Source organism: Falco peregrinus, chromosome 6 (assembly GCF_023634155.1).
Source record: "Falco peregrinus isolate bFalPer1 chromosome 6, bFalPer1.pri, whole genome shotgun sequence".
NCBI classification, from domain to species: domain Eukaryota; kingdom Metazoa; phylum Chordata; class Aves; order Falconiformes; family Falconidae; genus Falco; species Falco peregrinus.
The window spans coordinates 92,568,586-92,593,898 of NC_073726.1; the positions used below are offsets into that span (position 1 = coordinate 92,568,586).

Here is a 25,313-nt window from a genome sequence, read left to right on the forward strand (position 1 = left end):
AACAGAAGAGGAGCTGCAGGCAGAGCAGAGAAGTCTGCTGCTTCCCAGCGTGGCACGATGCTGCTGAAGAAGTCGCTTCTGTCTCAAATTGTGGGAGACTGGAGCAGCGCTGCTGGATGCAGCAGCTGCAGGGAGTGCTGTGGGTGCGCCGGCTGCGACTGCAGGGCTGACATGTCGCCTGCCACTACCCGGGGTGGCCATGAAGGCTGTCAAGGCAAAAGCTGAAATCACTCCAGCCACGCGGTCCATTAAAAAGGTGTCTGGCAACTGCATGTAGCTCTGTGAGTCCTTGCAGGAGACAGGCTGTAGTTTGTTATGAGATGTCTTGTTGGATGCCAGTGTTTCTGAGAAGCTTGAAGCTTGACCATTTAACGACAGCACTGAGTTTTAGGATGTTTTTCCAGCTTCTTAGAAAGACAGTGAGCTGGGGACATTTTCCAGCTAGCTCTTGCCGCTCACATTAAAACAGGCAACGCTGCTGGGGCTTACAAATTTTAGCATGTCCCTGGTCTTCCATTGCTTAGCTTGAGACATCCTGCTAATTAGCTGATTTTAGAGAACTCCAGGGCCTTCAGCTCCCCAATTCTGTTAATCCCCACTGCTCCCCCATGACAACAGAGCCCAGGCTGAGTTCTGTTGTCCTGACTTGAGTGGCTTCCCAGGGGAGCTCAGTGCTGACCTTGGTGGCTGAAGGAAATGCATGACCTAGGAAAACATACTGGTACAGCATGTTATGCAGTGTTACTAACGTCTGGCAGGTGCTGGCTACACAGCCTGGGTCTACATGTGCCAGCAAGAGATTTATGGTGTATGAAAACAGGAAACAAGAATGAACGGACCAGAGCCCCCAGACGTACACTGAGAACTCAAACACAAGGCAGAAGATGAAAGAGCTGTCAAAGAAGTCATCCTTGGTTGATGCTCTAGTAGCAATGCCTGTGGGAGCTACTGTATATTTGGAAAGGGGGAGGTTAGTGATGTGAGGGCAGGTTGGCTACTTAGCACTTGTCATGCACTGTGGCATACCCTGGATTGGGTTCAGGTTGTCAAAATCCTTCAGGGAACGCCTACAGTCCACAAGTGTGTTGAGAAGCTAGCTAGTCTGCAACGTGCACCCACAAGGTGGGGAGACTGCTTGTGCAGGAGGCACCGCTGTGCTGTTCGGATAGGTTTGTGCCAGCTGGGCACTTGTGTTTTAAGGTTCTGCAAAAAAGAAGTCATCCTTGGGGGAGGGGTGAGGGCAGGAGGAAGAGCAGTTTGGACAGGACGCATCAGTGCTGCAAGCTGTGGGGAGGTCTACTCCCTACTGCTGCATCAAGCAATTATACTGGTCAGTACTGCATGGTACAGGGGTGAGGCTGATTCCGGTGTTTTCTGGTTTCTGAGGGCTAACTTGGCACCTTTAAGGCTCTACCCCTGATGATGCATTACAGGCTGTATAATTTTTGCACTGAAGCAAATTTACAACCTCGTTTTCAGAGCCACCACAAAATGGAGTTTTCTGCAGATGGTGTTAGTGTGCTGGCCTGAGCTCTGTGACCTGATGATGCAGCTGCAACCCTCAGGCCTATGGAGTGCCTGATGCCACGCGGGGATGGTAGCAGCAGGGTAACAGCTCACTGGAGTTGGATTTTCCATGTTGCTATCAGATTGCTGTGCTGATTCTGAGCTTTGGAAGAGCCTGTCTGGTTTGTGAGGGACCATCCTTCCGCAGACAAGCTCCTCTTCCAAGTTAGTCTTCTTGTCTTAAATACTTTGGCTATTTCGCAGCATTTTCTGCTCTGCATGTTCCACCACAAACACCAGTAATGTCTGAAAACCTCTTGAAAACCACAGGACTGTGGCTCACAGACCCTTCTTCCTCTGCTACAAGGGTTATATTGCTCCTTCCTTCATCCGATGATAGAAAACATCAGACAATCAAGGTGAGCACCCAAAAATACCACCATCCTGGACACAAGGTGCTGAAACAATTGCCCATCCCTTTTTTCCCTCGCTACCTCGTGCAGGTACGTGGTATATTGTGCACTGTTCCTTAGGCCAGGACAGCTGAGGGCTGTGACCAGTGGGGGTGCGTAGCATGGCTCCTCAACACGCACGCTGGCCTAACTTGCCAAGAAAAAAGCATGCTCAGGCACACAGAGCGCTTAACCAAAGAAGTAACGATGGCTATATGGCTATATTAGGCTGTGTCAGCTCTGTGAGTTAAATTGAGGGTGTTGGCAGGGAAAGAGTGCCTGATCAGCTCAAAAACTCATAAAGATGCAGGCTACAAAGATTAGGTGTGAATTCCAGACTCAGTGCCTTGTCAGGCAGCATCCCTAGAAAGCATGTGTCTTAAATAATTTGAAATGTAAGCAGAGATGATAGAAAAATGCTTCCTAAAACACCTGTTGGGGGAGGGGGGGGAGTGATTTCAGAAAGGAAATTCTGGTAAAAATACCTAAATCTGTTCTTTCATGTTAGCTGGAGTGAAAAAATCAGAGTATTAGTACAGCCATAACAGTGCTGTTAACTGCAATATGTATATCGATATGTTGCCAGGAAATAAACACCAGGCTCTTTGCTTATGGAGGAGGCCATGAGCAATTCTACGCGTGTAGTTGTTCTGATGGGCTGAGGAAGGGGCCAGCAGAGCCCCTGAGACACACCAGGTTACGTGTTTGTTACAGAGCATCAAAGGAAAGGGAAAACTGTGATACCTTCATCTATTAAAACATATACCCAAGAGAGCAGGCAGAGAAGGAGGTCCGAAGCCCATCGTGGTCCCTCAGCAGCATGTTATCCCTTCCCCTCCACAGGTGACAACATTCAACAGCAATGGCTCCGGCTCTCCTCGGGGTCCCCTCCCTCTCCTTGCCCACCAGGCTCACCTTCTTGCCAGCTCCCAGTTCCCAGGGCATCCCCCCTCCTCAGCAATTGTTTGGCAGCTCCCGGGACCTCGGGCTTGCACAGGCGCCCTTGCTCCATGGGGGCTGTGGCTCTGTTGGTGACATTGCTGGGTCTCACTCGAGGCTGCAGCAGCTTCAAGCAAGAGCACGTTTGCTCTGTCCACATAAGGAGTTGGACGGTACAGGGGACCCTCCCTGCTAAATCGATGCCGGTGTCTGCAGCGTGCTGATCTCCCACCCCCCCGCACCCCTCGGCACAGGCCCTACCAGTGACTATAAAGCCACGAGCAAAACCAGCTGCAGAGCCAGAGTTCAGCCGTCTGCCCACAAACCAAACATCCCGGCGGGGGAACCTCAAGGGGGGGTGGAAGATGGGAATAGTGTTGGCCTGCGCTGTGGGACAACAAAGCCGCTGGCTGAGACAGCAGTCCCTGCCCCAGCGCCTACAGGACACGGATTTAGATGTCCTCCAGTGCTGCATCTGGAGGCTGTGGAGCTGCATCTCAGGAGTGTGCCTGGGCTTCTAAGGCCAGCTGCCATCTGGCACCAATGGAGGAGTGGACGGCCCAGCCAAGGCCACCAGAGCCATTGCACAGCAGCCAGGTGAAGGTCCTCTTCCAGTCCAGCTCTAGGTCTTCTGTGCAGCAGAAACTACTTCAAGAGCCCAATGCTGAGCACCTTCATCCTGGCAGCTATGGCCCTGTGGGGAGGGACGTGGGTACCAGCCCCCTCAGAGCAGGACTGGGGTCTCCATCTCCACAGACAAAAGCATTAGAGTGTTCTGGTTTAAACCAAAATGATACGAATTGCTGACTTTAATCACAGGTTAAATAATCTTCATTCCACATTTGTACTTTATTTTGGTAGGTTTACTGTCACTGGCTGAGAGCTATGTGAATATGCTGATAAATATAGACTTTACATAAAAATTGGCACTCATTTTAACTTGGTGGATATGTTAATCTATTCACATTTATACAAGCACTGTACAGTTATAACATGCATTAATTCAGATACTTAATTTACATTTTATTTTGTTAGGAAATAGTGAATGAAGCATTTTTTACTTGTCATTTAGAAAATGGAATATTTAATTGATTGCAAAACCAGCATTTAAAAATGGTTTCTTGCATTAATAATACAACCTAAAATGGAGTAGATTCAATAAAAGCATGCTTGAATGAACTGCTCTAGCCTTTTCAGGCAGGTTTTTTTAGTGCAAGAACAACCTGATCCAACCACAAAGTTACCTGTAGTATGAGCAGGCGCTTGGGCTACAGAGCCCTGGAGACATCTTTTCCCACGGAGATCTTTCTGTGGTTACTACATGGCTTCTTCCAATGACTGGATCCCTCGGGCTTTCAGAACAAGGAAATCTCATGGTCTCACACTTTTTTTTCTTGCTTGTTGTCAATGTATAAAAAATAATTCCAGCCCTTTCTCCTCCCAGCCTGGTTTTCAGCTTTGAACGAATTATTCCTTCAGTGGAGCAACCTAAACCACTGAAATTAAGTTGTACATCTGCAAAACCAGACCAAAGTGGGCAACCTGCTGAACATTTTTTTTGCACTAGGCTTTAGGAGCTTAGCGTTTGTCACAGGTTTACCTGTCCTTAAGACTTGGGCAAAAATGTCTTTTTAAAACTAACACTTAAATTTCTTTTATGTATTCAGAAGAATAAACATAAATTAGCATAAATTAATCAAGATGTTTGACTATTTTTATAAATGAAATGCATTTTATTTGATAAAAAAGCAGCTATGCTTCTGATACGGTAATTACTAGGCAAAGGAGTTGGAGAAACTTTCTTCAGTAGTCTTTGGAAAGAGAGAGGACATTTTGTTTCATTCTATTAGTCTTTAACTCTTTTAATGCTGCCGTTTTCCTTGCCTACTGCCACTGCTTTAGAGCAGTCAGGCACCGCACACTCCTCAGATGTTGCCGCTCGGCTTGCCAATGTCTCCGTGGTTCGCTCTCCCGGCTCACATGGCCGCGACCAAGCAGCGCCGTGGCCGGTTGTACGGAGGGCGACGGGGTCAGGCACAGCCAAACCAGCCGGGTCTGCTTCGCCCCTCGGGCGAAGCTCATTCGGAAGTTGGGATAATCCCGCTGCGTTAAACGTTCTATGACAAGTGCTTGGTACGTGACCAGCGTGCCTCGCCCTGCTCCAGGAGACAGGAAACCTTTGCCTTGCTGCTGCCAGTCCACACGGGAGCGCTCACTGGGGTTGCATCGTGGCCCGGGCTCAGTCACCTCAACACCCTGCTCCGCTTTAGCTAAAGCTTTGCTTAGCCAAGCGAATGACGAGGCAGGCTTCGTATCCCTCCTTTCTGGGGCTTGGAGGAAGCATCACCCATTTCTCTGTGGACGTCAGAGGGGAACAATCCTGCTGTCACCTGTAACCACCACTTCTCAGCAACACATATCTGCAATGAGAAACATCCGGGGAGGACCTGGTCTTATTTTCAGCCAGTATAAGCAAACTATCTCTTGGGAATGCTTTTCTCCTCTGCTGCCAAGTGGAGATCTCAGGACTGATTTGGCCAGCATGTGAACCAAGCCTTAAAATCCTCAGCAACGTGACCTTTCACCTGGAGCCACACAACTGCTGCTTCTTATCCTGGCTTGCTCTGCTACAAAGCATCTTGCTACCCAGCATGTATCTGCCCTGATTTAGGACCGACAGCAGCCCTACTTCGAAGGGGAAGTTGAACCAGATGACCACCAGCGGTACGGTACCTTCCAATCAGCGTTTCCACTTCTAAGATATTTATATCCAGTAATCGTCTCGTAAGAATTGATCCCCGATAATCTGAGTATCACCAAAACACTCTACAGCTGAGCCTCAGTCTGCTTAAGCGTGGGAGCCTTATACAACCTGTTTAACAGAGAGTAAGAGGCTGCCTGCCACATGGCTCTGAGTGTGTAATTAGGTAAATGATACCTTAAGAGCACTTAATGAAAAGCTGAATGTTGCCCAGCTATGGGGGCTAGTTTAATCGCTTGCTATGTCTGTAGCAGCTGAAGAAGGTGGTCCCGCTGGTGGAAGGTGACAGTCATGGCTGGGATGGTTTGTGTCCATCACGCAGCAGGCACGGTGGTGGCAGAGCCCAGGGACAAGAGCTCGCTGGGAATGCGAACACTTTGCTGAACAGCCTCATCGGCCACGCTCACCCAGCTACCCAGGAGCAATGCCCACGGATGGGGCAATCACAGCTGGACAAGATAAACCAGTTGTCTGCGTGCATGATCAATTATTATTAAGAAATGGGCTTAACAAGGCTGACAGAAGTCTTCCCTGTTGTCGTGCTGTACGGCACCAGCTTCCTGAAACTCAGGCTTGACTGTACTCATCAGCTAGGTTATTTCCAATGACTCCAAAAGGGCAATTTCTCCAGCTCCATTTTAGAAAGTGTTTATGTTGCACTGACAGCTGTTCCAGGAAATCTGCAAGCTAGCCAGTTCTTTAAAGGAGTTCATGATTACTTTAACTTAGTGTATCCCTTCTTTAAGCGCTTCAATTCTAGAAGTAAACTTCAGCTTCCATTACCGCTGCAGTGATACAGGTAACTATTAACGGTGATCTATTTAAAAAAATAATAAAAAAAAGAAAAAATCAACAAATTTTTGACTGACCTTTTTCTGCTACTTCCAGCCAAACTGATTTTATTTTGTTGACCTGGATTTCTTGCTTGTTCTAGGGAGAAGCAATTTACTTCTCTGCTGTTTCAGTATTTCACATCTGGACTGCCAGAGCAGCCTTCCCGACATTGTTAAGGACCAGGCTTTCCCTGGCAGTCCAGAGCCCGGCAGAGCGCAGACCATGGAGGTGCCTTCAGGTGGCTTTCACAGGATGACAAACACCGTTTACTGAAGACTGCCGGTCAAAAAAAGCCCTTGTCCCAGTAGATGCTATTTTAAATCCTCCTTACTGTTTGCCTAGGAAGTACATCATCCCCATATGACACCAGCACCAACAAAGAATAAATATTTACAGAACACTTCCCCCTCCCCTCATTACAAACAATTCTGCTATCTGCAGTTGGTAATGGACATGTGCCATGTTCAATTATATCAAAAACAAAAGGCATTCTAAAAAAAGCTGCTTATGTTTCTAGCTTTGTCGCTCACAGGCTTTGTTCCCACTGGCTTCATTTTTGTGCTTTGTAATTTCTAGCTTCTACTGACTCTTTTATTTTCCTCCTTTGGTGATTAAATATTGCACAGTTACTGCCCTTACTCCCTCTCTTCCAAGGTTAGCTTTTAATGTCTTTTCATTTGCATTTATACTTGGCCATTTAAAAATTCTCGGTTGTTGCCATATTTTTGTGCAAGTCCCCTCTCCCCGTAAGTCAGAGCATTCCCTCAGCTGCAGCAACATCCCCCGAATGCTCCACGCCGCCGGCTGAAGCAGCCCCTCGTTGGGCAGCAGCAGGACGCAGTGGCAGGACAGCGGGTGGGTGAGCAGAGCTGCCCACCTTGCACTCCACGCCGCCTCCTGCCACCGAACCAGAGCCCGGCCGAAGTGTTTCTCACATGTTTTGCACGAAATTGTCAGAACATTCCCATTCTCAGCCTGCCAAGAAGCACAACAGTAACCCTGTGGCCAAGCCTGAGCCTGAAATCTGGAGTATTCTGGTCTGCCTCCCTTCCCCAGTGTCCTGCGCTGACTGCCAAAGCCCCAAGCCTCGTTTCCCAAACCAGAGCCCCTCTGCGCAGTCGGCAGCACGGAACAGGCCACCTTGTCCCCTGCTTTGGTGTGTGATGCAGCCCAGCCTGCTCATGCTGCGTTCACATTCCACCACATCCATTTAGAAGCTACTTATTATCCTCCACCAGCAGTGGCTTTGTTATAGGGCCACTGCTTCAAACACCTCTCTAGCCCGCAGCTCCTAGACAGCTTGCTATTGTAGTAGACAGTGGCCGCTACAATCCAGCGCCCTAGCCCACCAAAACCAATCTACCCCAACTTACCCCACAAAAACCAAACCACTCAGAGGAGCCTTCACATCCTTTGTCACCCTTGCACTTTTCCCATTTTCAAGTTCAGACCAGATCCTCCATTTGTCCTCTTAGCTGAGCACCCAGCTGGTACCCAGACAAACCCCAGCTGAAGAGTTCGTTCTCCTGCCACAGCCTTCTCACCCGCCGGATGATGGCACCACGTCTCCTGCCACAAAAACTGTACCAGACACACAACCAACATGCAGAATTCAATTCCTCTCTGTTTAAGGAGGGAAGCCCTGGGAAATGGTCAAAGACAATCCGGGGACTGAGATCCAGACTGTGGCAGTGGTACCACAAACAGTCTGAGCCAGTCTGGGTAAGAACTTACCTCGCTTCTTTCCTGAGCAGGACAAGAACCTGAGCACCCGTTCTCCAAGCAAAAGCCAAGACTGACTCAATGCTAACTCACCCCAACAGCGGACTCAGTGCCAGCTTCTGAGCCGGTGGCTTTGACAGGGTCCCCGTACAATTACAAGGTGAGAGTAGCACCACCCTTCATCTGCACGGTCCTCTGAACTAACCCAGTGACAGACCCCTGGAAGAACTTTGGCTGCACAACCACAAGAACAAAACTGCTCCAGTGATCCTCGTGCGAGTTATCTATGCGAGGAAAACACTTCATGTTCCAGGTGAAAAGCTTAAACCCTCCTGAACAGCAGAGAACAAGCAGGAAGAAGAGACTCAAGCTCATCCATCTCCAGGCCATGCCAATGGAATTGATAAAGGGCAGCTTCAGCATGGATCATCTCCTCTCAGTTACCTGCAGACACGGCCGAGAGAGACACATCTTCAGCAACTGTTTCGGAGCCTAACATTACCTTAGTAACAGCAGCTGGAGTTTCTGACAACAAGGTGATCCAAGGTGAAGGTGACCGGGGAGCAGGTTATCAGGGTATCTGCAAAACCTGTCCACATTCTTGGACACCTCTGGTTTGCCCTGAGGGCTGATTTTCTCAGCTGTGCTGCCCAACAGCCAGTGAGGGCTGGCCTTCTGGAGCTCCCACCTCTCATTTAAAAGACAACAACTCATGAAGTAAATGATGCAAAAATCTCATGAATAAATGTCCACCCTCTTGTGAGGGCATGATGGAAGGGGCAGATATTTTTCCCAGCTACTAGAAGGCTTAGCACCCTTTTGCAAGGGCATTAAGTACATTTTCAAGCCTGACTTGGGTGGAATGTCACTTATTAACACTGTTCAGGACTGTTACAACAAAAAGTTGTACCACATTCATCATTTAACATGAAAGCAGAGCTGACTAAAGAAACCAGGTGCCGCAGTTTATTTTGGAGGTGACAGCAAGGCAAACAGAGTATCTGTTTCAATGAACTTTATTTACTTCCATATTATACAAGTGGGATCTGAATCCCCAAACTTCCCATCATCAACATAATGGAGAAGCACCATCACACAAAAGGCAGGCAGAATTTTGGAGCCAGAGGACAGGCTAGATCCAGCCATTTCTCCCCATGTGGTCAGAAATTCTTCCTCCTTCACACAGCGTACTTCCCCGACCGGCAGGTTTACCCCAGGAATAAGAGAGACAAAGCTAGCTCTAAATACTCCCTCCTCCTCTCCCCAACAAAACAGGCTGCTCAGCACCAGCAGTGGAATGGTTAAAAGACAGGGAGTACATTAGGTTTTCAGTCTCTCTACCAGCCCACTAGATTAAGAACTGGCCGGGTTACTCCCTCTTCTCCTGAAAAAGATCCAGGAAAATCGAAGACCTAAAATGCTGAAGACTTACCTCCTTTCCTTCCCCCATCCCATAGCCTTGCTCTCTAAGCAGAGAGTAGGCAATGAACTCTGAGGAGGCTGAAGGAAAGCCAAGGCAAATCAGGGGCTACCTGAATCCCTGGGAACCTGGTGGCCACCCCGGTGCCCTCATTCATTCCCTTTGAGGTTCAGAGACCTGTTTGGAACAGCACACAGAGAGGGCCTCCCTTAGGGATTCGGAAGCAACCAGGGATACAGAACACACAGGAACCGCTGTGAGGGTACACACCATTCCAGGGATGGCCCAAACCACAAACAGGGCAAGGCTCCCCCCAGCCAAGGCCCCAGGGGCTGGGGGAGCTGCGACGAGGCCCTGGCAGGGGGAAGAATGCTCCTGCAGCAGTACTGAGGGCTCACGGGACTTTACTTCTTCTTCCTCTCCTGGGAACAGCGAGGGCAGAACCTGGTAGACAGGGAAGTAAAAAGCCGGCGTTTAGGGCATGACATGAACCCCCAACACAGAGTCCCAAAGGACCTTTTCCAAGGTCCCTGACAAAGCCTTAATTAAAATTTTCCTTTTTAAGACGTCTTTAAGCATGTATGTACAGTACTCTCCCTTCTGCCACCCAGGACCTCCCCTTTCCAAAGGTCAGTGGGCCCCTCCAGGTTGCTTGTTCACTCACCATTTTCCTCTCGGTTTTGTCGTCAGACCCACACAGGCAAAATGAAACCATTCAATGGAACACTGTGGGGACAGAGAACAGTCCGTTAATGAGCAGTTTTCTTTTGAAATCATTGCTTCTGGGGTACCAGTTTCCCAGTCTTTGATCACAAACTCCTAAATCCCTAGCAGCAACCAGGGAATGACAACTCACACCCAACCTATACCTTGTTAGCAAGGAGAACTTGCTTTTCTCCCTTGCTAAGTGTGGGGGCAAGAAGCTTGACATTTTAAGGAAAACCCTGAAGAGGCACTTGACAGGTCATGGCAAGCCACCCCTCTGCCCTTCCAAACCGCCTGAGGGAAGCCCTCTTCTTGTCCCTGCTTGCTGTATCAGGCCCCACCCAAGCAGGACAAGACTTTCTGTGCAAGACTCTCTCCACAACCTTCCACCCCAGTTCCATCAAGTGCGGGCTCTTACATCTGGGTTGTCGCAGCCAATCATCTCCCCATAGGAGACCTGGTGGCAGAGGCAGTAAGTAGGCTCATTGGGGTCCACGGGCATATCCAATACATCCGAAGGGTGCACATTTCCAAAGGTGACGGAAGGCATCCCATACTCTGTGCTACTGCAGATAGGAATAAAAGAAAATCAGCAAAATAACTGTCTTCGAGTCCCTTCATGTCTCTCAAGGCAATGCCCTTGTTTGCCACTTCTCTTTTTTAAGCACATACATCCAACTCCACCAAAGTGACCTGCTTTCCCCTTCGTGCCACGCTTCCCTGAAAGAATTTAAAGGTCTCCTTCCTCCTGTTTCCCAAGAAGGGACAGGGGACACCACCTAGTCTGGGAGTGGGGATCAGATCCTTTGCCGGGGGAGTCTGGCTAGGCCTCCCTTGCTCTGACTTGTAGTGCTGCTTCTCATTCCTGCAATCCTCTTAAACACTTACGTGCGGACAAGCTTCAGTTTCTTTTGGGCAGTTTTTGGCGCTTCCTCATCAGAGTTCTTCCCTTTAGAGCGAGCACGGGCAGCTTTCTTCTCTTTTTGGGCTCGGCCCTCTGGTAAGAAGAGAAAAAGGTGTTGCATCTGCCACCCCATCAAAATAGGCACCTGACAGTAACAACCTCTCCAGCACTAAAATACACTCTTGCTTTGGAGTGCATATTGGCTTTGGGCCATGCACCCCATCTTAATTTTATCTAGCAGCCTTGAATATGCTCACACAAGAAGAGCCCAGGTCACCATCTTTTTACCTGTCCTTCAGATTCCAGCGTAACAGTCTTTGATCTGTACCACTCCAGTGCCTGCCTTCATCCCCACCACTTCCATAGTCACTTGGCTGCCTCCTGTATCAATCTGCAGCCCAGTGGTGGTACTCACTCTTCTTGCCCTTGCTGGAGGAACTGTCATAGTCACTCGACTCTATCTGCTTCTCCTTCAGGTCTGCTTCAAAGCGAGCGAGGTCTGTGTCCAGCCGCCGGATGTGCTTATCAACCTGCAAAGACGACAGCGACCAGGAAATACCACAGAACAGAGCCCAAGAGGGCAAAGAGGAGAGGGCACAGGGCTTGCGCTAATTGCTGAGAAGCAAGAGTAGGTAGGGCCTAAAAGAGAGATCAGGGCCTTCAGTACATCCTTTCACATACAATAAGCACCAGACACTTCCCTTCATACCATCTCGTAGGTCTGCATAGCCAGCTGAACCTTGTCGTCCCCAAACTCCTTGCATTTCCCATAGGCCTCCTGGATTTGCTTGAGAAGCCCCAGTTTTTCCTCTGAAGACAAAGTCCGTGCATTGCTGATATACTCCGTGGCCAACTTATCGATCTCTGACTTGAGGTCTGAAACAAGTTTACCGTTCAACACGTAAATACACATACACAACGCACACACTACAGTGCCCTGCGCTGAGAGAGACTGAAGGGTCAGAGCAGCTGGTGGCTTCCTCCCCTGCCCTGCGATCCCTGGGATAAAGGCAAAGGAAAGTGAACAAAACCATCGCTAATCCTCACCTTCCGTCCTCTGATCCAGATCTCGCATGAGCTGGAAGTTTCTCTGCAGTTCAAACGGCAGGTTCTCAATACCTGCAGGGAAAGGAGGATACATGGAGAAGTCAGGCTCCTGTCCCCCGTGCCAAGGCACGAACAAAGCTAAACTGATAACACCACGCCACACCACTCTGTTGATTCCCAATGCCCTTTCCTGGTGCACATTAGTGTGCTCCACTTGTTGTCAACATCAAATGAGACAGGCTATAAAAATGTGATATATTTAATCGAGGAGCATAGTTCTATAATACATATTAGTTAACAGAACTGCTGCCAGGCAGAAAGACCTACATTAAGAAAGCAGAAAACCAGAATTTGTAATGAAGTCACTCATTACAATACAACGTATCCACCCAAGAACTCCATTCAGTAATGAAAAAAAATAGTACAACAGCTGGTAAATAATGCCATTTAGTTATTTCTATAGAAGGAAGTAAAAATTGATCAAACGCTAATTCACTGAAAAGCGAGTCCGTTTTAGTGCATCTATTTTACATATAGGGACAGGAGACACTGTGCAGAGCCAAAGAGCAAATCTGAGACAGGACGGGGAGCAGTGAACAGCAGCCTTAACCCCCAACACGTGTGCCTTGTTCTGCCTTCTGCACTGTAATGACAGGGTGGTCTGTCCAACACCTGAAAGGATGCTACGCATCATGAATAATAAATGTTTGCAGGGCTCTGAATGAGCAATGTGAAGTAGGTAGTCAATTAATTTTCAATGCACTATGCTACTCGCCCCCCAGGCATCACCAGATGCTCAACTGACAAAGCTGATAAAAAACAATTCTCATTTTTCCACGCCTGTCTAATCAAACTGAGATCTAGTGTCACTGCATTAACCTGAAGTCCAAGCTTGATTATTGTCACCTTTGTATCTAATAAAATCAAAAAACCCTCTCTTGCAGGTTAAAAAACCCCAAAGGCGGGGTGAAAAGCTCTTCAGAAACACAACATAAGCATGTCTGCTTCCTGAACCCACTCTCCAATACACAGGCAGTGTAAATGAAGGTGTGTCTATCCATCATCAAAACTGTCTAATACATCAGTCCCAGCAGCAGTCTCTATTTTCACTGCCACATGTTTCGACAGCAGAGACATCTCCCTGAAAAGCAATCAGCTGGCAGGGAAGCTCTGTATGCAACAGGCAGGTTTTAACAAGTACTACACACGGGCCATGAAATTAATTCCTGTAAGAGGTAAAACAACTGTGGGCCTCGCTGTGCTCAGAAGCTGCTCTTTTAACTTTTTTTTCTTTCTTCTCACAAACAGACTATAGTAAGTTACATACAGATTCCTTGTAAGTAATCAAGCTGTTGTTTCAATAGATTTCTGTTGCCATTTCCAATTTAAGTATCTCAGAAATGTTCAGGCGGTATGTGTCCGTAAGTGCCCAGATACATAATCACACAGCACATACACATCACCCCCTGCATCTAAGGACAGTTAACAGTGCAAAATCAATTTCTCAAAAAATTAGGAAGTGGCAAAATTAAGGCTGCCTGCACATTCCTAAATTTGATTACCTCTGTGTTTGCTCAGCGTGACAGACTTCACACAAGGTTCGGGAGCTGACTACCAGATTACATCCCTATGGCTCAGCAAAGCATCTCAGAAGGCAGCAGGAACAGAATGCTGAAAATTATCATTGCTTACAAAGGGAGCTTAGGGCAGGGATGAAATCCAGCTTGGAAATCTCAAGACTATGCCGCCTTCTTTCCTGCGATCCCCAGCCTCGTCAACTCCAAACCTTTCAATTTATACAGCAAATCAAACACGGGTTATACTGCAGCACACTACTTTTCATTCCTCCCTAAAGCATCCTCTGCAGAAGACAAGACAGGTATCCTCTAGAGGAAAACAGTGTCTGTTCTTGCACTGCACACAGTATGTCAAACTTACACAGAGTCTCTTAATCCTGGAAGATTACAACTTCTAAACTCTTAACTTTGTATGTTTTTAAAAAAAAAAATTAAAGTAATTTCTTTTTCTCTTTTAAAAAGGAAAGTTGGTAGAAGCACAAATTCCACTGGGTACAGTCAGTTTTCCCTCAGCAGAGCTAGAAAGACAGACAGAGCGAGCACCTGAGCTAGCACAAAACCCGGTAGGATGCTGTTCGTGGGGCAGAACAACCCCCTCAAGGTTTTGGCCACATTTCACAGCGATGTTCTCGCAGCAGGAGGAACTCTGGCAGGAGTTTGCTTCTGCTACAGAACCTGAAAGGGACTGTGCTTTAGCTTTTCACAGCCGTTACTGTAAAAATCTGCCACCACCACTAATGCCAGCACACAGCCTCATCTGGAAAGCCCATCTGCCCTTTGCGTTTGTGGGCCTGGTGTGACCTTTCCAGCCCGTGCCATCTATCCTCCAGTGACCTCCAGGCCCTTCCCAGCCAGCCCTGCGCCCCTGCACCGCTGCCTCGGCGCGCAGGGCTCCCGGCAGCACAGGGAGAGGCCTCATCCAGCCCAGCTCTGGCCTAGCAGACACCCAGCACAGACACCATTTACCAGTCAAGCAGGTGCCAGCAATGATCTTCCAGAGGCTCATTAGCTGGGCAGGTTTCCATGGGGACTGACGAGACAAACCCCTGTCATTTGAATTCCTTCCCTGCTCAAACCAGCAAAACGATTTCCTAAAACCTCAGGACAATGCTTCACTCTGCAAATCTATTATTGGGCCACTGTTCTGCAACTGCTTTGTCAATAAACTGGGAGAAAATGAAACAAGTGACAGTACAGTGACTTTATTTTCAGAATTGTTACAAAGATGCTTTATCTATTCACTTCAAAGTGGGAAGAAGCTGAGCATACCATTACAAATTATGATCCAGAGAAAGTCTCACAAGAACAGAAAGCGTAACAAAATAAAGCTGCAGCTAAGCAAGTTTTAACTGAGCAAGAAAATATTTGCATGGTATACAGTTCAATCAAACTATGGGTAAGTTTTCTGCTATCTGCAGCTTAATTCAAAAGTTCTTGCATAACCTTAAACAAAATGATGCTCTGCGTCACAGAATTTATCACAGTGGTCAGAACACTTGCTGAAATTGCTTGGCCTGTGCTGTGCCGGCTATCCAACATCACCACCCTAACAGCCCCATTAAAAAATACAATAAAAATCTAAGATTTAAGTTTCCATTTCTTCATTCCTACCAATGCAACATGCTTTCTCTCAGTCTTTCTAAAAACATTCATGTTATTTATGCAATTTCATTTCCTCCTGAATTTCTCCTTTTTCCTTTACAATTCATTTGTGCTTTCTTATTTTTAGATGCACCTAAGCTTTTCATGACTAAATACTACCTATTGTAAAATACCCAAATAATTCTCAGATTCTTAAATGGATCATAGTAAAGAAAAACACCCTAGAGGCATCCTTGATCACTAGGGAAGAGCACAGTGAAGGGCCATCACTCTGTCCCAGATAGGCAACAATCCGATAGAAAAATAAAGGGCTTCTTGCAACACAAATGGCACAGCAGCAAGAGAGGAAGAGGACAGTGAAGGTGTACAGTGAGGAAGGTGCTAGCAAGGCCAGCAGCTTGGCCCAAAGTGTGGGCCCGCATGAATGCAACTGTGTCCACCTGCACAGAGCCACAGACAGCCCCACTGTGCCCCACTCATTCCTAGCACAGCAGGATTACCCTGAAAATCATCGGTGCAAGTCTCCCATGAAGGATTTTCCCACCTCTTCCTTTCCTTCCCTTCCCTTATTTTCATGTCTTCTCACAAGCTAAAATCCCTCTATCTACTTTCATCTTTCCTCAGTTCTTATCCCTTCACTACCCCGTTCCTTCCTTCATCTTTTTTTCTCCTCTTTCCTTGTCATTCCTTCCCCTGTTCATTCTTCTGCAGACTACCACAACAACGTGCTCTCATTCCCCAAAAGTCAGAGTCCATCACCACGCTCCTTCCCCTCCAATTATTATTTATTTATTTTTAGAAACACATGCAGGGTGGCAAGTGTAGGCATCTGGTATTTAAACTTCAGCTGCTTAACTCGGACACACAGAGAGCAAGCCTACGCGACCTGGGAACCTGCACTCCACTTCAGCCCTCCACCGCACACCTGCCAGCTGTGCTCAACGGGGCTGTTCGGTGCTGCCTGTTGGTACTGTCCCAGTTCCTAAAGAGACCCCTTGCACCGAGTGCTACGTAAACACACCGGGACTCTCCCAAGCCATCTGGTCACTCACCATGTTCAGATGCATGTTTAAATTTATTAAAACATGTGAAAATGCATTTGGAAACATAACCACAGTTGCTTTATTGAACAGTACAGATTTCAGCAAACACTTTAAACAGCACATTGCTGAAGGTTAATTTAGAAAGTCCTGCTTGTGCCAGGGGCTACCACAATGAGAGGGGGAATTCTTTGCCCTCTGAGACAGGAAACTGGCTGGGACCTTGTTGGGGAAGCACCCAGGACTTCTCCTACAAGTACTCTGCAATTCTCATCATTTTGTAGCATGTGCCGTATACTGCAGGACAAGCGCCTTACTGCAATCTTCAGGAGCTTCCTTGCTTCCTCCTTAGGGGGAAGGATGTCTTTTATATCGCTCCATCCCTCCTTTTTTGAGGGTGTAACCCTTTTAAAACCGCTGCTTCTACTGTCCTGTGCTCTCAGCTAATTATTATCTTCCTACACAGTTTACTGAAGTTGGTGAATGAGCACAATATATACCTTTCTCGCTATTCATATATGGCTCAGCCCTACTGCAACACGCGCATCCTGAGCTGCAACATTATCCTGACACCACCTCCATAAGGGATAATACTACCTACATTTTTATAAATGGAGTACTCTGATGCATGGTGGACCGATGTAGCCACAGGCACCCGGGAATTCTGTGGCCATGTCACACACCCCAGGGCACTGCACACTAGTCCACCCAGGCACATCTGCTTCAGGCACCATGCAAAGAAATGGTATCACTCAGCAACAACAGTCAATGCAACAGCCACAGAAATGTAGTACTCCCCAGAGAGTGGGACCCTCTTCCCAGGGAGGGCTCTCCTTGTCTTATTACACGAGTTCAATGCTACAGCACCCACAGCCAGCAGATAGCAGGCAATGTTGTTAAGTCTCAGAAAAGGGATCTTTATTGCTGTGTTAAAGATCAATCTTGATTTCAGAAGCTTGGAGGAGGGAGTGGAAGACTGACATGTCAAATGAGACTTGCACCACTCCAGGCGTTTCCAGCCTGTCACAGACCTCCAAAGGCAGGGACCACCACCAAAGAGATCACAGGGCCGATTGCCAAAATGGCCACATCAGATTTGCTGTTGAGTAAGTGAAGCCATGCAGAGAAAATGCAGTATGCTTTGTCTGGTAAAGCCATCTTGTATCAGCTCCGAGAAAAAATACCAGTCAACAACAAAATCAACTCTAAATGAACTGGTCATTAACAATAATAGATGATGTATTAGCCTAGTGTGGGCTGTGCCAGTAGCTTTCACACAGAAACAAATGATGCCTATGAATCACCAAATTCTCTCCCCTGCATGAGATCTTTTGTAATTTTCCACAGATTGTGTGTGCTGCATCACAGATGCAACTAATCCAAAGTCTCAGTAAGGTGAAAGGCATCTTTAACTACACTAAAATAGTGCTGAATATAGAAACGATTTATTGAGCAATTTGCATATCTGAAGTAGGATGTGAGAAACTTTAGAGGCAAGAACAGGAGGGTATGGCTGCATGCTACACTGGGGATGGGATAAGAGTCATGATTGCAGGTAAAGTGACAGATAAAAGAACTGCTGGGGAATTCAGAACGCCGTCAGGACTGGGAAGGAATCAAGGGCTAGCCTAGAGCAAGTTCTGACATCACACCCATGCCCTCTAAGAGTACCAAGATGACAATACACATCATAGCCTTATTTGATGAAGCTATACAGAGGAAAATCCAGATGTAGCTATTGCAAAAGAACAACCCTATTTCACCAGGTTAGCCAGTGTTATTAAGGAATGAAAGGACATTCCCATGTCAGTTGTAGGAGAAAGAAGATGACTTTCAAGAGGGTGTATGCTGCTCCTGTTGCTCTCTGCTTATGCTGACGTAAGGTTTCCAGTACTGATGAGCCCCAAATGGGTGCAACTCTATGTGCCTACTGACATATGCAAACAGAAGGAGCAAAGGAAACTTGATGCCTCCCTAATCGGTATAAAAAAGGGGAAAAACCCAAAAGAAAATGACTACACAGTAACATGTTAACTTACCAGCTGAGGACTCCTCATCTAAGTCTGCTGTCTCCATCATCCTCTTCAATGAGGCAGATATGTCCTAGTGTCTGCTCCTGGAACAGGTCCTGACTGGTGGCCTCCAAGACAACGGAATTAATATCAAGCAGCCATCCAACTAGACAGGCCAGCGACATCTTTCTACCTCTCAAGCTCACCGAGGTTACTAGCTGTCTGCTGATGATTCTCTCAAGCGTTTAGGTCTAATTTAGCCCAAACGCTGGCAGAATCTAGTATCTCAGAGGTTTGGGGTAGGGGAAGATGGAAACACTTTTTATGGTTTTGTTACCATTCCTTACCAACATTTTATGCTGACATTTATTCAGTAACAGACCAATTCAATCATATGGAAATCTGAACTTCCTTCCAGTCTGGCACATACTTCCCAACCTGAACAAAGTGTGCTCCCCATTCAGCAAGGCAAATAAAGCAACAGCCTCATTAGTCCAGGCAGGAACATAGGTAGTGGACAGTACAGCTGGAACCAGCGGGGAAGGTGCTGTTTGACTACTTCAGACAGCACACTCACAGACACGACCCTGTTGTTCACCTCAGCGACCTGAGCAACTGGGCAGACATGTCCTCAGCAGCAGAGCACAGGTATGTGAGCAGAGAGGTCATTTAATAACAAATTCAGGCACCAGACAGTTGAGGAGAGGTATACGCCTTGGTTCTGTTGCTATAAAAAGATAAATTTGTGTGTTTTCACTACGTGTACTACTTACTTTATTCTGACACCCGCTAGGTGGGTAAACAGGGAAGCACTGATAGTAGAAAATAACTACATGTGGTTGCACAGCAGTTCCCTCTACTATAAAGACAATCCCTACCCTCATGGCACACTCACCTATAGACAGAGACTTGTAGAAAACTATTTGGGACTGTTTTCTAAATAGGTGTACTTCAACAATGTCTATTACAAACCAGCCCTGCAATCCTCTTGAAAATCCCAAAACAAAGAAAACTCAGTCTCTGCATCTCATCTTCAGGAAAAACTGTATTAGTCGCCCTTCCTTTCTCCCCCTCAAAGGCTCCACTACAGTATTTCTAACCCAGTATGAGAGCAAATACTGAGCCAAGCACAGTAACTCAAGTTTGAACAAGCACAAGCTCCTCTAATGAGTCTTCATGCACATTCAATCCTCTCATCACAAAACGCTCTTTTCTTCCTTCATTCCTTTCTACATCTCTAACTCCTTTGCACCCACAGTCTTTCCCCTACTAAAGCTGCACTGCTTTCTTGGCATGAGCAAAAGCACTTCAGTATCTTGCTTTCTCCCCTGAGAAGCAGGCATAAAATGGACCAGGAGGACGACAATATTTGATGAGATGGAAATCTCTTCATGCTTAACTTCAGCCACAGAAGAGAACTAAGGAAAGAGCCATGCCCCCCAAAAAAACCCACTTGGGAAGAGAGAAATGGAACAAGAAACATTCCTCCTCCTCCCCTTCCCTGAATCCTTTGGCTCAATATAGTCATTGAAGGGGCAACTTCAGTAAGATGAAAGATGATGATCAGACAAGAGACTGAGTTCCTCTGTCAGGATGTTCGGTACAGAAGGAATGTGCATATCTTTCTGCTGCAAAAACATCTGCTAGGAGCATAACATATCTCAGATATGCTTTGTAATTAGCAGCTTAGAGCAAAGGCAAGGGCACGTCTAATCCTAGGTCTAAACTCAGTTTCAAATTACAGCAAGGACTTGAAAGCTACCGAAATACCAGACCTAAGAAGCTGCCAGACACCTTTTACTAAAGGAACTGTTGGTATCTTGGCTATTCCACAAAAATCTCCTGGAAAAGAGCTTTAGATGCCCAGAGTGGAGGACTCAAAATTTATGAACTGAAACAACTAAGGCTGTATGCACAGCTTTGTCAGACTGCTCATACCTTTCAATGTATAGTTTTTAATTACCTAACTGCACAAGATTTTCATACGAGGTGTTTCTCATTCCCAGTGACTGAGTGGTGATTCAAAGTTTTATTTTATTCTTTTTGCTCAATATAGTCACACATACACACCCCAAAACCCAATCTGAAAAAACTGACTTGGTAACCACCTTTTCAAGGTGTTCATTACTGTGACACTAAAATGCTTTTTCACAAAACTGCTGTGGAGTAGCCCACTTCCCTTATCAATAAACCAAAGGTCAATAGATTTACTGAGGCAAAGAGATTAAAGGCAAGAAGGCCAGCTAACTACAAACACACCTCTTGAAATGTCTAAGAATGCTACCTAGCCTGACTTCTCAGAATTACCTGTACAAACCAAACTGCAGTTGCAGCCATAAGCATACCTGCTCCTCTGACTACAAATTTTCACTCACTACTAATTTTTGAGAGAAGCACAATCCATGCAAGGAGAACCTGTAAAAAGTGTGACCCCCAAAATAAGCAAAAACATCACACTCACTTTGTCAGAGTGGTATTCAACTGCCTCAAACATGAGGCCACTTTTTTTCTTCCTACAATCTTCACTTAATTCATTATACACCTTCCTTTCTTCAAGGATATGAAGAGGTCCTACAAACAAATGCCCTCTTTCATCACACATTCCTCATTCACTCCCTGAGCAGATCCAGCCAGTAAACCATATGAAAGAGAATCTCTGTGGGAGGAAAAAAAAACTCAACTGAAAACTCTGTCTGCATCAGCACTATAATACTAAAAAAATTCAATTTCAATAAGTAAATGTAAATATTAGACATTTTGAGAAGAGTTGACCAAAAGTCAATTGTATCAATTTTCAGGAAGTTTTTTGAACATCAGTGAACTACTTTAAAACTGAACTGAATGTTTTTAAATTACTGGACTACTGGAGAAAAAAAAGGAGCGGGGAGAGGGTTTGGAAGGAGCAACGGGGAAACTGAATGCTGTCAGGCAGGCATAAAAAGAAATGGAATAGCTGACTTGACACCATCTCAAAGAATTAGTCAAGGGTGAAAATATAGATTAAGTGTTAATCTTGCCTGACTGGACCTTTTTTGGTAAGAATGTACGTTTCATTAGTGAAAACAATTTTTTGTAGTTATTACAAAACTTGCATTAAAAACTTGATGTAGTTTGATGTCTTAATATGAGAAGTAGTACATATGCAAGAAAGTATCTTGCACAACAAGCTAGAATAAGAGAAAAACAAACATAAGATATATTAAAAGTACTTTAAACGGCTACATAAGGCTTTAGAATGCATTATAGAGAACTATCAGCAGTGGCTGCACCACTCATGCAAATCACACAAAAGCAATTCTTGATCCACCAAAAGTTAGTCATTAGGAAGTGAGATGCAGACTGGAAGAATGGGCATGGAAGGAACAGACCACTGAGACAGCAAGAGACAGCCCGACTGCAAACAGATACTTTCCATCAAGTCTTACAGACAGTAATACATTTAGGAACAAACAATATAAGTGATGGATAACGGATGCTGGATCATATTTCTAAGAAACAGGAAGACTGTATCATATCAATATCATAGTAGATAGTTACCTGAATATGAGCTCCCAGCTGAAACGCAATGGTGAAGAGGGAAAAGGGCATAGCCAATAGAAGAGCAATAACCTGACTTCTTTAGGTAGTACCATGAAGACTAGTTACTAAAAGACCGTATGCATTTTCAGAGTCAGAAGTTCAAGCAGGATGTCAAAAGATCAGAGCAGGCTTGAAGAACAATATAAGTAATTAGAAAATGGAAAAATATATTATCACCGGCAATTATTATATTTTTTAAGTTTCCAGAAAGACGGTTAAGATTTGATCAATTACAATCTACACAGGGAAGAAACGTTTAATAAGGGGACATGTCAACATGACAAGTAAAAGGTGTTATTGGTGCAATGACTGAATATTGGAACCATGAAAATTAACTACAGGTAAAAGTCACAAAACCATGACTGAAAAGCCTATCAAAAACTAACTTACTCAAGACTGAAATGGATGCTCTTTGCCTGTAAGTATTACAATTCATACAATGTGCTTTTCTGAAAGAAACTCCAAATTAAGCACAGCAGCTGCCTTATAATTAGCTAACAAAGGGAAGTGATGTTGCATATACTACACAGAACACCAGACAAAATTGAAAAAGGCCTTAAGAGCTCCAATAGTTTGCAAAAAAGCCTAAACCATCACACCAAAGTTTGCTTTGTTCTTCCTAACAAATCTGAGGTTGGATTTTTTTAAAGTACTTTTAGACTGTGCACATTATTTTTTGGATTTTTTTAAGCAAGATACCTTAAAAATAATAGCCTACACCACCATGTTAATATACATCCTCAACAGGACGAAGATCTTTAATTCAATTGCAGGACAACACATCTCAGCTGAGAGAAGAAGTAAGAACTTGTAATTTTTCTCTGTATGCTTGTAGTAGAGGGGAACAGTAGAGTTTCCAGGGGGTTCATTGACTTTAGCTGACTGTGACAACGAGACCCGGAAGTGTTTGACTCTGGTGGGAGCACTCTCTGGCCACCAAGCTCATCTACAGCTTCCTTTCTCTTCAACCTGATATCTACCGTACCCCTCCACACTCAGTGCTGCACCTTTCTCATCTCCACCTACCATCTGCAAACCCCAGTCTTTTGCTCCTTTATCTCTGCACTGCAGCACTTACTCAAAATACAGGTGCTCTCCCAGCAGGAAAACCCTGCATCCTCCCCATGCGCTCGCTCCTTATCCAGTTGCCTCTTTCTTCTCTTGTCCAGCCCCTGTCCTCCCCAACTCCTGGCCACCTTTGCTGAGGAGCCTCAGTCAAGTGGTCTTCCACAACAGAATGAGAAGTGCAGAATTACATACATCTTTGCTCAGCAATCCCTGCTCCTCTCTAACAACTTGCCTCCCCTTCCAGCTCTTCTTCCTGGCTTTTTGCACCCTCCCCTCCTTGCAGCTCCCAGATCCTTAAGGGCCTGTTCACTTCCAGCTTCTTTTCAGCTTTAACTGAAATTTATTATGGCTCTTGAACTTTCTTATTTTAATTCACAAGGCTTCCTCTCCTAATGACAAAAGGAGCACTGCAGAAACAATGAATGAACCCCCTTGTCTCCATATCAACACCAGAGAGCTCTGTGCTGGAGGAAACTTAGTGTAGCAAAATTTCCGAAGCACCAAGCTCCAATGTTTCCAAACGTATGCAGACAGATAGCAAGAGATTTGACTTGGCCAAGTACAGTGAATTACCAGAGCTATCACACTTTAAACACACCACCCCATCAACATGCTCCCCTGTCTCTAGTACTGACACCAGATCAGAAAGAAAACATAAACCGAGCATTAATCAAAGAACAAGTTACTAAATCTTAACCACCTGGTAGGTTCCTTCAAAAATAACTCCTCTGATTAGCCTACATGGCTATTTTAAGAACACAGGGTAAAAGACGCATTGAAAGTCTTAGCCCCAAAGATCAGAGTTTGAAAGTTACGAGCACCTTCAGGCAGGATGGTATCACAGGAGGGCTCTGATAATGTTACCAACTCCACCAGTATTTATTTACAGAGCTCTCTTCAACCAGCCAAACGGGGCTGCATTTGTAAAACGACATCAGAGGAAGCTACCGAAACTGCCTCCCTACAGACACAAAAGTCATCTTTGCCTGGGTTTCACCAGCCCTACAGCCTGTCCCGGGAACGCCACTAACAGCCAAGTTGCCGGCTGGAGCAGCACCGGGCTCCTCCCTCCGGGGACACACCGGTCGCTCGCAGCCGCTGCCAGCGCCACCGACCCGGGCTCCCCAGGAGCCCCAGCCGAGCCCTGCCCCACGGCAGAGGGGCAGCCCGTACCGGCACCCCAGGCGGAGCCGCTGCCGCCGTTTCCAGGAGGCCCCGAGGCGACCTCTACGCGGCGGGCCGGGCCTCTCAGGACGGCGCCAGGAGTGGGCGGCAGCAGGGCCGCCACGGCCGGGCCGGGGACAGCCGGACAAGGCTGCCGCCCGAGCGGTCCGGAGCAGGCCGCGGGCGGCCCCAGGGACCGGTCAGCACCCGGGCAGAGCTGGGCCCCCGGCCCGAGCCGCACTCCGTCCTTGTCTGTGCAGGTCCCCGCCAGGACGGCCCCAGCCACGGCCCCTCGTCCCCGTCCCGGTCGATTCTTACTATCCAGGTAGTGCTCCAGGTACATCCCCGCCGCCATCTTGGGCCCCGCACACACGGGAGCTTCCGGCGGGAGCCGCACGCCGGCACCTCCCACCGGAAGTGACACTGCCCGGCTGCCCGAGCCACTTCCGCCCGCCTTGCCAGGCGCTTCCGCTTCTGCCGCCATTTTGGGCTGTGTGGGGCTGCCCCCGCTCTGAGCCCGCCACTTCAGGGTTCTGCTGGCAGCTCCCCCCCCCCCCCCCCCCCCCCCCCCCCGCCCCCCAGCCCCAGCAGCACAGGCCGCGGGAGGCCACCCGGCGGGGCCCACTGCTGACTGCGGGGGGGAGAGGGATGGGGAGCGGGGCGGGCCCGGCCCGACCGCAGGCGCCGCGCGGGGAGCAGGCCCGGAGCCCACCGCCCTCGGCGGCCCCAGGGTGAATACCTGCTGCCTTCATATCCGCGCTAAAGGAACCGGGCTTCGTTTTTTGGAGGCTACGGGTCTCTCCTGGCTTCAAATAATTTTCGACAGCCTGGCTAGGCGCTCCCGCTGGGTAATGTGGGTTAGGAAGCACTGATAGTCTGTTGCAGCACTCTCTGTTCAACATATAATTTGCCAGCGACTAGTAGTTGCAGCTATATTATAAACAGAGACTGCTTTTGCAGTAAAACGATTGTGATACAAAT

General features: G+C 47.0%; 1 protein-coding gene across 6 annotated transcripts; it reads right to left on the reverse strand.

Moving 5' to 3' along the window:
- Window positions 1–9,214: 9,214 nt before the first annotated feature.
- ING4 (inhibitor of growth family member 4) lies at window positions 9,215–24,754 on the reverse strand. 6 transcript variants are annotated; one of them, XR_008747945.1, is made up of 11 exons: window positions 24,651–24,706; window positions 20,983–22,229; window positions 18,549–18,649; window positions 12,291–12,362; window positions 11,953–12,119; window positions 11,659–11,773; window positions 11,228–11,336; window positions 10,758–10,905; window positions 10,299–10,360; window positions 9,905–10,078; window positions 9,215–9,811 (listed from the first exon to the last, which is right to left on the reverse strand). XR_008747945.1 is itself a non-coding variant. In XM_055809246.1 (11 exons), exons 4-11 carry the CDS (start codon window positions 18,586–18,588, stop codon window positions 10,039–10,041), a joined length of 753 nt encoding a protein of 250 aa, XP_055665221.1. In that variant the 5' UTR covers window positions 18,589–18,649; window positions 20,983–21,177; window positions 22,059–22,229; window positions 24,651–24,706; the 3' UTR covers window positions 9,215–10,038. The 6 variants fall into 6 exon arrangements, 5 of the variants coding, with proteins under 5 accessions (XP_055665221.1, XP_055665219.1, XP_055665220.1 ...); XM_055809246.1 differs by having other exon boundaries at window positions 9,215–10,078; window positions 20,983–21,177; window positions 22,059–22,229; XM_055809244.1 differs by having other exon boundaries at window positions 9,215–10,078.
- Window positions 24,755–25,313: the final 559 nt, after the last annotated feature.